The 13,751-nt window shown below is 53.2% G+C and overlaps 1 protein-coding gene across 2 annotated transcripts in view; it reads right to left on the bottom strand.

The window, feature by feature from the left end:
• The window catches only part of mtr (5-methyltetrahydrofolate-homocysteine methyltransferase), a 34,846-nt gene that overhangs the window by 3,566 nt on the left and 17,529 nt on the right, over positions 1–13,751 (bottom strand). For both annotated transcript variants that reach the window (XM_067369788.1, XM_067369789.1), the window contains exons 23-30: positions 7,028–7,095; positions 6,840–6,960; positions 6,416–6,497; positions 5,852–5,950; positions 3,022–3,097; positions 2,745–2,900; positions 2,482–2,666; positions 1,304–1,504 (exon numbers count right to left, since the gene is read on the bottom strand). In XM_067369788.1, the coding sequence (XP_067225889.1) occupies positions 1,304–1,504; positions 2,482–2,666; positions 2,745–2,900; positions 3,022–3,097; positions 5,852–5,950; positions 6,416–6,497; positions 6,840–6,960; positions 7,028–7,095 (988 nt within the window). The remainder of the gene's footprint in view (positions 1–1,303; positions 1,505–2,481; positions 2,667–2,744; positions 2,901–3,021; positions 3,098–5,851; positions 5,951–6,415; positions 6,498–6,839; positions 6,961–7,027; positions 7,096–13,751) is intronic.

Raw genomic sequence — 13,751 nt, 5'->3', positions numbered from 1 at the left:
CCTACTGGTGTAGCGATGCGAACGATTCTGGATAAACTGAATATCATGATTTTTCTCCCACAATTCTGAACAGGCAACTGAAAACAACGTCATTTACTAGAGGTTCTGACAAAATATTAATGCTACAGTCTATTTAAAAATATGTATTGATTATTTGAAAAAAAAAAAAGGTTTAAATGAAAGATTCAATACTCAAATACTTAATTGTTTCATTACTGGATGAATCAGCGTTTTTGAAATGAATCTGTTGAATGAATGATTCAATGACTCTCATAAATACTATACTCAAATACATTACTGGATGAATCAGAGTTTTTGAACAAGTCTCTTGACTGAATGATACAACAAAAAACATATTTTATAACAGTCACTTGTCGCCACCTCCTGGTGTAACCATGCGATTGATTCTGGATAAGCTGAGAATCGTGATTTTTCTCCCATGACTGTAAACATTCAACTAAAAAATATAACGCCACTTACAAGAGGTTCTGATAAAATGTTAATGCTACAGAATATTTAAAAATATGTAATTATTTTGAATTGAAAATAATTTAAATTAATGATTCAATGACTCACTCATAAATAGGCTTTCATTATTGGATGAATAAGCGTTTTAGAAACAAATCTGTTGAATGATTCAATGAATCACTCACAAATAATTTACTGGATGAATCAGCATTTTTGAACAAATCTCTTGAATGAATGATTCAATGACAAACATATTTTTTAACAGTCACTTGTCGCCACCTACTGGTGTAACCATGCAAACGATTCTGGATAAACTGAGAATCATGATTTTACTCCCGCAATTCTGAACAGACTAAACAAAATAAACTAAACAAAATAACGTGTCATTTACTAGAGGTTCTGACCAAATGTTCATGCTACGATCTATTTAAAAATATGTAATTAATTTGAAAAAAAAAAAAAACCTCTTGAATGAAAGATTCAATGACAAAAACATTTTTTAACAGGTCACTTGTCGCCACCTACTGATATATCAATGTAATGATGATCTTTATTTGAATCGTCAAGTTATTTTCTATTTTGATCTCTACTATAGACATCAGTGTTAATATCCAGACTATAAACTTTTATCCCAGTACTTCTGTATTAATTTGAACTAGAAGCTAAAGTTTGTAAACAAACTTTTATGTTGGCTTGAGAAAGCCTGAATGGGCAGTCAAAAGAGCAAAAGCACGTCACATTGGCTTTCTCAAGCCAACATAATTACTGTAAGACAGAAATAATAAAACTGTGTGGTTGAAAAGACCGTTTATGAAGCAGGGTGTGTGTTGTGCACCTCAGCGAGTCGGTCCGCCAGAGCCTTGACCATGATGCTGCTGTAATCGTCACCCTGCTGCTCAAACGACCGACTGAGTTCTTCTGCTCCGAACACAGACACTGCGAACAGACCAATGTAATCCTGCACGCCGCTGCCACGAGGTGCCACAAAATCCGACAGGCACAGGTATGGATCCGAGCTCGCAGAGTCCTTTTCCGCCTGTGGGAGGAAACATGTGGAAAACTGAATGATACAACGACAAACATATTTCATAACAGTTACTTGTCGCCACCTACTGGTGTAACCATGCGAATGATTCTGGATAAACTGAGAATCACGATTTTTCTCCCATGATTCTAAACATTCAACTAAACAACATAACGTAATTTACAAGAGGTTCTGATAAAATGTGTTATGCGATAGAACATTTAAAAATATGTAATTAATTTGAATAATTTGGGGAAAAAAAATATTTTAAATGAATGATTCAATGACTCACTCATGAATACTTTACTGAATAAATAAGGATTTTTAAACAAATCTATTGAATGAATGAGTCAATGACTCACTCATGAATACTTTACTGGATAAATAAGCATTTTTTAAACAAATCTGTTGAATGAATGATTCAATGACTCACACAATTACTTTACTGGATAAATAAGCGTTTTTTAAACAAATCTGTTGAATGAATGATTCAATGACTCACACAATTACTTTACTGGATAAATAAGCGTTTTTTTAAACAAATCTGTTAAATGAATGATTCAATGACTCACAATTACTTTACTGGATAAATAAGTGTTTTTTTAAACAAATCTGTTAAATGAATGATTCAATGACTCACACAATTACTTTACTGGATAAATAAGCGTTTTTTAAACAAATCTGTTAAATGAATGATTCAATGACTCACACAATTACTTTACTGGATAAATAAGCGTTTTTTTAAACAAATCTGTTAAATGAATGATTCAATGACTCACACATAATTACTTTACTGGATAAATAAGTGTTTTTTTAAACAAATCTCTTGAATGAATGATTCAATGACAAACACATTTTCTTTACAGTCACCTGTCGCCACCTACTGGTGTAACCATGCTTCCTGATGGAAAACATCAGGTGTGGAACACCATGATGATACATGTAAAAACAGAATGAGCTATGGTTGGTCGCTGTATCACAGGTCTCACCTGCTGTCTGAGGCCATGGAAGGTGGCGACATGTGACGTGACATCATCAGCGTAAAGGTGGATGTCATCACCGTCACTCTGAGCACGCCAGAATCCCAGCAGCCCGCGGGCTTGAAGACCTCCGCTGTCAATCAGTCGGTTCAGGAGCTTCACAGCGTCATCATGGACACGCCGTGCCTCCTCTCCTGAAACACACACACATTAGAGAGGTCACCCATGCTGACCTTTGCCCTCATGCTGATACTGCGGTCAATCAGACGCACCCACGGTTTTGTCCTTGAATATTTTGGGGTATCCGCGGTTGGGGTATTTGCCTCTCAGCTGCCACACGTCAAAGAACGGCTTCCAGTCGATGAAGTCCACCAGCTTACGCAGGTCATATGTGTCAAATACGCGTGTGCCCAAGAACTGCGGCTGCACTGAAAGCACAATCACACACTCTTGATGAACAGAACTAAAATTATAAAGTCATGACGACAGTGAAGCTCATGTAATCAGATGCAGCTGGTTAGATACTAGTTTAGGTTCAGGTCATCATACCTGGTCTTGTTTGCGAGAGCCAGTCTATATGGAGGCCCTTCTCTCGTGCCCGACTCAGAGGCAAGAAGCGTCTGTCCTGGAGGAAACAGAGCAGCGACATTGACACCATCACCATCATTCACTTCTTTTATTAGGGGCCGGGCACTGAAGGTAATCGTTGGCGTTATCATTATTCTTTTTCCATTTCTTCTTCCACTCTGGAAGCCCATAGAACTGCTCGCGGGAAAGTTATGAAATTTGACACTCAGATAGTGGACAGTCTAAACTGTCACAATAGCAAATTAGGAATCTCTAACTCAATCCCTCTAGCACCACCAACTGTCCAAAGTTGCACTCACATTTCTGCTAATAACTTTTGAACCGTAAGGGCTATAAACAAAATTCTTTTTTCCTCTGATTCCGCCATTTTGAATTTTCTGAATTGAACCAGATCATCTTCAGACCATGCCGACAAAATGTTATGGAATTCAAGTTGATTTGTCAAACTGTTTTTGAAAAACGCACAAAACTAATTTTACGAAGCGCTTGCGGACATAAATGTAAGGCTGTATCTCCTCAAACTTTATTGTATTCTGACCAAACTTGGCGCATGTCATCAAAAGCATGTTCTGAGGCTACGTGCCGTGTTTCAGCACAGCGCCACCTACTGGTCCGGAGATACAAAAAATGGCTATTTTTGCTAATAACTTCTGAACGGTTTGTCCAAAAATCATAAAAGTGGTCTCGTTAGGTTCAGGGCTTCATGCAGAGTTGAATGATATTTTCCAATTTTTCCATATCGGCCATTTTTGGCGTCGACCATTCATTTTGAATTTTGTAGTAAAATGCTATATTTTATGAACACATTAACGTATCGTTACGAAACTTGGTATGGGTCATCAGCACGATGCCCTGAAGGAGTCTGAGAAGTTTCAGACCAGCGCCACCTGGTGGTAAAAAAATTGCATGCTTAAATCTTATCTATAGTTGACTTATTTTCATCTCCTTAGATTCCTGAATCCTTGTCAAGTCCAACGATACTAAAACATGTTAGGTTTCGCCTTATGGTTTGTGCAACATTGTGATTTAGTGTTTAAAGAACATTTGCAAATATCTTCGAAACCGCTCGTCCGATCAAGACCAGGGATGGACTGGGACCAAAAATCGGCCCTGGCTTTTTGGCCCAGACCGGCCCACCACCACTTAAGATCACAAATACCACCCATCCTTCCGCTTATATATATATATATAAAATTTATTCTACTTATTTATTTATTTTTAGTTGTTTACAACCAAGTCACCAAAATACGATGAATACACACTGAGCATAACCCAACACACAACAGTAAATCTATTAGCCTTATTACAGTTTACTTATTCTTATCACAATGTTAATTGTTGTTGGTGTGGGTTACTTATATCCAACAAGCTATGGTAAACAAGCTAGGTAACATTATAATCTCTAAAATAGCGGAGTAATCGGAAATAGCGGAAAAAATTCAGTCAAATTCATCAGTTATCATCTTTTTTTTGTTGTTGTTATGACTAATTACTCAGCACCATCAGCGTTAAAGAGAAAATAATCACTTCACCCGATGTTTTTGAATAAAAAAGCCTTGACAGCCGACTTACTGGAACTCATCTGTCTGTAGAACTGTTCTCTCCCGCCGGCGCCGCCGGACTTCTACAGAATCTAAGCACAAGCGAGTGTGACGTGCGCGGTGGACCAAACCACTGTGAGGCAAGGGAGGGGTGACTCAAAATGTTTAATAAACTTAAAACGCCCGTTTGCGTTTGTATTGCTTTACTACTTACATAATTATTTTAGGTTTATATAATTTATGCACAATACTTAGCATGGTTATTAATTATATTTTTTATATTGCGTGCAGGCAGAAATCTTATAGATGGTGCTGTTCAAAGATATGATTGAGCCAGTCCAGTGTCAATCAAGAAAACAACCAATGGGCCGCTAAGCTACATGTTTCATGAGCCGCGTCTGTCAGAAGCCTACCACTTTCATGGGCCGAGAGAATTTTTTATTTTTTTATTTTTTTTTTGGCGGTCGGCGACCGTCGGCCCCAAAAAGCACGTCGGCCCACCGGGAAAGTGCCCGGTATGCCAGATGGCCAGTCCGCTCGTGATCAAGACCAAACCACTGTAAGAAAATTGCAAAACACTAATGGCTAAAATGACTAAACACTAATGGCTAAAATGTCAAAAATTTGATAGCAATTGGAAAAAAAGTAATCAAAATCAGGTGTGTGTATTTTTTTGTGTTCATACATATAAATGAATATAGATTAGATATTTTCAGCAAATTTGACACACTGAGGACACAAAAAAAGCAGTGGGACTGTGCCACTTGGTGGCGCAATAATTGTACAAAACATGAAATTGGCTCTAACTATAGTACAGTTGGTCTGACTGGCAGTGTCATTGTCCCAGTTGCTACAATAGTATATTATGACATTGTTGTTCTGCTGCTAGCTTCCTTGTTTTCTTCTGTCAAGCTTGGCCCCTTAATTGCTGCTTGCAGCTATATTTTTATTATGTCTTTTCATTCTGTCTGCTTCTGTCACCAAGACTAGTTCCTTGTATGTGTAAGCATACTTGGCAGTAAAGCTCATTCTGATGATTTATATTATCTTAGAACTGTAGATTCCTGACACATGGACAGAACTATGACACGGTCATTATACTGTAATGTAGAAGCATTCATTTTCTGTAAAGCAGCTTTGAAATGATATGTATTGTGAAAAGCGCTATACAAATACATGTGAATTGAACTAAATTGAAAAAATTCAAATTAACTTTGAGGCACTTTAACAGGGTCTTGTGACTATCAGACCTTCAGTGAGTCGTAATGATCTTGTCGGAGGTCTTCATACTCGTCCCGGATCTCCTCGAAGTAGTCCTCACGGACAGCTTCATCCAGCAGCTGAGAGCACTGCACAATCATCATCATCATCATCATCATCATCAGAAGCAGCCCATCCAGTAAAAGCTTTCATATTCATCAAGGGGTTAAAGGTAAGCTGAACCACTGTGTTTGAATATTATCATCAAATATGACTCGTTAATAAAACAGTACCCGGTCTTTAGAGCTCCTTAATATAACAGATCGGACAGCTTAAATGAACGATCTCAAAAAATTATTAAAATTGTGTTCATGTGTGTCATACATGGCTCTGCAGTTATTAGTGCATTTAAACTGTAGTTGTCACAGGATGTGTGTGTATTTGAGTATTTTATGGTAAGCTTACAAATCCATGTATGAATTTGTTGCATGTAGCGGTTAATTGCAACATGCATTTGTGGGAAGGAAAGGCATTCTGGCTGATGTCTAACACAATTACACAAGTTCTTAAATGCTGTTTGCTGCTGCTGTATGAGAGAGAGAGAGACATCTCACCACTACTACACTGCGGGACGCATCCAGAACATGAACGACGGGCGAGCTGTACCGCGGGGCGATTCTCACCGCGGTGTGAGTCCTGCCAAAACACACAAACAACACACCATACAGACTTCAGATCAAATAACTCTCTTAATTAGGGCTGTGTGAGTGACATATGAAAAACGCCATAGAGTGACTTCTATGGATGAGTGATGATGTCAATGAATCACTGAATCAGAATGATTCTGTGAACTAATTCATGGAAAAGAGTCAAACTAAGAACTGCTTCTGTTGCTGATGTTTAAATAACAGACTCCATAATCGTGACCAGATTGAGAAACTAGAGTCTAACGACACGATCTTCATGCTTCAATGCTTCACTTTATCGCTGCAAACGTATGGTAAATATCTAGTGAATTTGAGCGGCGTGGTGTCGTACTTCGATGTGGTGGCTCCACCGATCAGCAGAGGAATCTTCAAGCCAAGACGCTCCATTTCTTTGGCAACGTGAATCATTTCATCCAGAGAAGGAGTGATGAGACCCGACAGACCGATGACATCTGCAGACACAGAGAGCGTCACGCATGCTGACAGACTCGTTCAGAGAGGAGAATATCAGAAACAGACCTGCTTTGTTTTGAATGGCCTCCCGCAGGATTCTGTCACAGGGAATCATCACTCCCAGATCAATGACCCTGAGGACACACACACACACAGAGTCGAGTTAGAATGACTCATGGAAGCGTTTACTCGTCTGACATCAAACACCTGCAGCTGCTGCAACTGAACGACCACTTAACACAAACCACCCTCAATCACACGCCAGGAGCAACACCAGCGCTCACACACAACACTCGCACACACACAGACACATAGATGCACACTCGCACCAACACAGACTCACACAGACACAAACTCACAACCACACAGACGCACACGCACACTTGCACCCACACACAGACACTTGCACCCAGACACACACTCACACAGACTCACTCCCACAGATACACACTTGCACCCACAGACTCAGACGCACCGACGCACCCTCACCATCGCACCCTCACCGACACACCCTCACCATCGCACCCTCACCGACACACCCTCACCCTCACCGACACACCCTCACCGTCGCACCCTCACCATCGCACCCTCACCGACACACCCTCACCGTCGCACCCTCACCTGCACCGACACACCCTCACCATCGCACCCTCACCTGCACCGACACACCCTCACCGTCGCACCCTCACCGACACACCCTCACCGTCGCACCCTCACCGACACACCCTCACCGTCGCACCCTCACCCTCACCCTCACAGACACACCCTCACCATCACACCCTCACCGACGCACCCTCACCGACGCACCCTCACCCTCTCACCCTCACCGACGCACCCTCACCCTCTCACCCTCACCGTCGCACCCTCACCCGCACCGTCGCACCCTCACCGACGCACCCTCACCGTCGCACCCTCACCGACGCACCCTCACCGTCGCACCCTCACCGACACACCCTCACCCTCACCGTCTCACCCTCACCGTCGCACCCTCACCGACGCACCCTCACCCTCACCGTCTCACCCTCACCGTCGCACCCTCACCGTCGCACCCTCACCGACGCACCCTCACCGACGCACCCTCACCGACGCACCCTCACCCTCTCACCCTCACCGTCTCACCCTCACCCTCTCACCCTCTCACCCTCACCGACGCACCCTCACCGTCGCACCCTCACCGACGCACCCTCACCGACGCACCCTCACCCTCTCACCCTCACCGTCGCACCCTCACCGACGCACCCTCACCGACGCACCCTCACCGACGCACCCTCACCCTCTCACCCTCACCCTCTCACCCTCACCCTCTCACCCTCACCGTCGCACCCTCACCCGCACCGTCGCACCCTCACCGTCTCACCGACGCACCCTCACCGTCGCACCCTCACCGTCGCACCCTCACCAACACACCCTCACCCTCTCACCCTCACCGTCGCACCCTCACCGACGCACCCTCACCGACGCACCCTCACCGACGCACCCTCACCCTCTCACCCTCTCACCCTCACCCTCTCACCCTCACCGTCGCACCCTCACCCGCACCGTCGCACCCTCACCGTCTCACCGACGCACCCTCACCGGCGCACCCTCACCGGCGCACCCTCACCGGCGCACCCTCACCGGCGCACCCTCACCGTCGCACCCTCACCGTCGCACCCTCACCCTCTCACCCTCACCGTCGCACCCTCACCCTCTCACCCTCACCGTCGCACCCTCACCCTCACCGTCGCACCCTCACCCGCACCGACGCACCCTCACCCGCACCGACGCACCCTCACCGTCTCACCCTCACCGTCGCACCCTCACCGACGCACCCTCACCGACGCACCCTCACCGTCTCACCCTCACCGTCGCACCCTCACCCTCTCACCCTCACCGACGCACCCTCACCGACGCACCCTCACCGTCGCACCCTCACCGTCGCACCCTCACCGTCGCACCCTCACCCTCTCGTCGCACCCTCACCCGCACCGACGCACCCTCACCCGCACCGACGCACCCTCACCGTCTCACCCTCACCGGCGCACCCTCACCGGCGCACCCTCACCGTCTCACCCTCACTGTCTCACCCTCACCCTCTCACCCTCACCGTCGCACCCTCACCCTCACCGTCGCACCCTCACCCTCTCGTCGCAGCCCCACCCGCACCGACGCACCCTCACCCGCACCGACGCACCCTCACCGTCTCACCCTCACCGTCGCGACCTCACCGACGCACCCTCACCGTCGCACCCTCACCGTCGCACCCTCACCCTCTCACCTTCACCGTCGCACCCTCACCCTCTCACCCTCACCGTCGCACCCTCACCCTCACCGTCGCACCCTCACCCTCTCGTCGCACCCTCACCCGCACCGACGCACCCTCACCGTCTCACCCTCACCGTCGCACCCTCACCGACGCACCCTCACCGACGCACCCTCACCGACGCACCCTCACCGTCTCACCCTCACCGTCGCACCCTCACCGACGCACCCTCACCGTCGCACCCTCACCCTCTCACCCTCTCCGACGCACCCTCACCGTCGCACCCTCACCGACGCACCCTCACCCTCTCCGACGCACCCTCACCGTCGCACCCTCACCCTCTCGTCGCACCCTCACCCGCATCGTCGCACCCTCACCGTCTCACCCTCACCGTCGCACCCTCACCGACGCACCCTCACCGTCGCACCCTCACCCTCTCACCCTCACCGACGCACCCTCACCGACGCACCCTCACCCTCTCACCCTCACCGTCGCACCCTCACCCGCACCGTCGCACCCTCACCGTCTCACCGACGCACCCTCACCGTCGCACCCTCACCGGCGCACCCTCACCGGCGCACCCTCACCGTCGCACCCTCACCGTCGCACCCTCACCCTCTCACCCTCACCCTCACCGTCGCACCCTCACCGTCGCACCCTCACCGTCGCACCCTCACCGACGCACCCTCACCCTCTCCGACGCAACCTCACCGTCGCACCCTCACCCTCTCGTCGCACCCTCACCCGCACAGTCGCACCCTCACCGTCTCACCCTCACCCGCACCGACGCACCCGCACCGACGCACCCTCACCGACGCACCCTCACCCTCTCACCCTCACCCTCTCACCCTCACCGTCGCACCCTCTCCCTCTCACCCTCACCGTCGCACCCTCACCGACGCACCCTCACCGTCGCACCCTCACCGTCGCACCCTCACCGTCGCACCCTCACCCACGCACCCTCACCGTCGCACCCTCACCAACGCACCCTCACCCTCTCCGACGCACCCTCACCGTCGCACCCTCACCCTCTCGTCGCACCCTCACCGTCGCACCCTCACCCGCACCGTCGCACCCTCACCGTCTCACCCTCACCGTCGCACCCTCACCGACGCACCCTCACCGACGCACCCTCACCGTCGCACCCTCACCGTCGCACCCTCACCGTCGCACCCTCACCCGCACCGTCGCACCCTCACCCTCACCGTCGCACCCTCACCCGCACCGTCGCACCCTCACCGTCTCACCGTCGCACCCTCACCGTCTCACCGGCGCACCCTCACCCTCTCACCCTCTCCGACGCACCCTCACCGTCGCACCCTCACCCTCTCCGACGCACCCTCACCGTCGCACCCTCACCCTCTCGTTGCACCCTCACCCGCATCGTCGCACCCTCACCGTCTCACCCTCACCGTCGCACCCTCACCGACGCACCCTCACCGTCTCACCCTCACCGTCGCACCCTCACCCTCTCACCCTCACCGTCGCACCCTCACCGACGCACCCTCACCGTCGCACCCTCACCGTCGCACCCTCACCGTCGCACCCTCACCGTCGCACCCTCACCGACGCACCCTCACCCGCACAGTCGCACCCTCACCGTCTCACCCTCACCCGCACCGACGCACCCTCACCGACGCACCCTCACCGACGCACCCTCACCCTCTCACCCTCACCCTCTCACCCTCACCGTCGCACCCTCACCCTCTCACCCTCACCGTCGCACCCTCACCGACGCACCCTCACCGTCGCACCCTCACCGTCGCACCCTCACCGTCGCACCCTCACCGATGCACCCTCACCGTCGCACCCTCACCAACGCACCCTCACCCTCTCACCCTCACCGTCGCACCCTCACCCTCTCGTCGCACCCTCACCGTCGCACCCTCACCCGCACCGTTGCACCCTCACCGTCTCACCCTCACCGTCGCACCCTCACCGACGCACCCTCACCGACGCACCCTCACCGTCGCACCCTCACCCGCACCGTCGCACCCTCACCGTCTCACCCTCACCGTCGCACCCTCACCGACGCCCCCTCACCCACGCACCCTCACCGTCGCACCCTCACCGACGCACCCTCACCGTCGCACCCTCACCCGCACCGTCGCACCCTCACCGTCTCACCGTCGCACCCTCACCCGCACCGTCGCACCCTCACCGTCTCACCGTCGCACCCTCACCGTCTCACCGGCGCACCCTCACCCTCTCACCCTCACCCACGCACCCTCACCGTCGCACCCTCACCCTCTCCGACGCACCCTCACCGTCGCACCCTCACCCTCTCGTTGCACCCTCACCCGCATCGTCGCACCCTCACCGTCTCACCCTCACCGTCTCACCCTCACCGACGCACCCTCACCGTCTCACCCTCACCGTCGCACCCTCACCCTCTCACCCTCACCGACGCACCCTCACCGACGCACCCTCACCCTCTCACCCTCACCGTCGCACCCTCACCCGCACCGTCGCACCCTCACCGTCTCACCGACGCACCCTCACCGTCTCACCCTCACCGGCGCACCCTCACCGGCGCACCCTCACCGTCGCACCCTCACCCTCTCACCCTCACCCTCTCACCCTCACCGTCGCACCCTCACCGTCGCACCCTCACCGTCGCACCCTCACCGACGCACCCTCACCCTCTCCGACGCAACCTCACCGTCGCACCCTCACCCTCTCGTCGCACCCTCACCCGCACAGTCGCACCCTCACCGTCTCACCCTCACCCGCACCGACGCACCCTCACCGACGCACCCTCACCGACGCACCCTCACCCTCTCACCCTCACCCTCTCACCCTCTCACCCTCACCGTCGCACCCTCACCCTCTCACCCTCACCGTCGCACCCTCACCGACGCACCCTCACCGTCGCACCCTCACCGTCGCACCCTCACCGTCGCACCCTCACCGACGCACCCTCACCGGCCCACCCTCAACCTCGCACCCTCACCCTCACCGTCGCACCCTCACCGTCGCACCCTCACCCTCTCGTCGCAACCTCACCGTCGCACCCTCACCCGCACCGTCGCACCCTCACCGTCTCACCCTCACCGTCGCACCCTCACCGACGCACCCTCACCGACGCACCCTCACCGTCGCACCCTCACCGTCGCACCCTCACCTGCACCGTCGCACCCTCACCCTCACCGTCGCACCCTCACCCGCACCGTCGCACCCTCACCGTCTCACCCCCTCACCGTCGCACCCTCACCGACGCACCCTCACCGTCGCACCCTCACCGGCGCACCCTCACCGGCGCACCCTCACCGGCGCACCCTCTCCGACGCACCCTCTCCGACGCACCCTCTCCGACGCACCCTCACCGTCGCACCCTAACCGCACCGACACACCCTCACCGACGCACCCTCACCGGCGCACCGGCGCACCCTCACCGACGCACCCGCACCGACGCACCCGCACCGACGCACCCTCACCGTCGCACCCTCACCGACGCACCCTCACCGTCGCACCCTCACCGTCGCACCCTCACCGTCTCACCCTCACCGTCTCACCCTCACCCTCACCGGCGCACCCGCACCGTCGCACCCTCACCGTCGCACCCTCACCGTCGCACCCTCACCAACGCACCCTCACCCTCTCCGACGCAACCTCACCGTCGCACCCTCACCCTCTCGTCGCACCCTCACCCGCACAGTCGCACCCTCACCGTCTCACCCTCACCCGCACCGACGCACCCTCACCGACGCACCCTCACCGACGCACCCTCACCCTCTCACCCTCACCCTCTCACCCTCACCGTCGCACCCTCACCCTCTCACCCTCACCGTCGCACCCTCACCGACGCACCCTCACCGTCGCACCCTCACCGTCGCACCCTCACCGACGCACCCTCACCGTCGCACCCTCACCAACGCACCCTCACCCTCTCCGACACACCCTCACCGTCTCACCCTCACCGTCGCACCCTCACCGACGCACCCTCACCGACGCACCCTCACCGACGCACCCTCACCGACGCACCCTCACCGTCTCACCCTCACCGTCGCACCCTCACCGACGCACCCTCACCGTCGCACCCTCACCCTCTCACCCTCTCCGACGCACCCTCACCGTCGCACCCTCACCGACGCACCCTCACCCTCTCCGACGCACCCTCACCGTCGCACCCTCACCCTCTCGTCGCACCCTCACCCGCATCGTCGCACCCTCACCGTCTCACCCTCACCGTCGCACCCTCACCCTCTCACCCTCACCGACGCACCCTCACCGACGCACCCTCACCCTCTCACCCTCACCGTCGCACCCTCACCCGCACCGTCGCACCCTCACCGTCTCACCGACTCACCCTCACCGTCTCACCCTCACCGGCGCACCCTCACCGGCGCACCCTCCCCGTCGCACCCTCACCGTCGCACCCTCACCCTCTCACCCTCACCCTCTCACCCTCACCGTCGCACCCTCACCGTCGCACCCTCACCGTCGCACCCTCACCGACGCACCCTCACCCTCTCCGACGCAACCTCACCGTCGCACCCTCACCCTCTCGTCGCACCCTCACCCGCACAGTCGCACCCTCACCGTCTC

The sequence above is a fragment of the Chanodichthys erythropterus genome, chromosome 19, assembly GCF_024489055.1.
Source record: "Chanodichthys erythropterus isolate Z2021 chromosome 19, ASM2448905v1, whole genome shotgun sequence".
In the NCBI taxonomy this organism is placed as follows: Eukaryota; Metazoa; Chordata; class Actinopteri; order Cypriniformes; family Xenocyprididae; genus Chanodichthys; species Chanodichthys erythropterus.
This window is presented reverse-complemented; position numbering and strand designations above follow the sequence as displayed.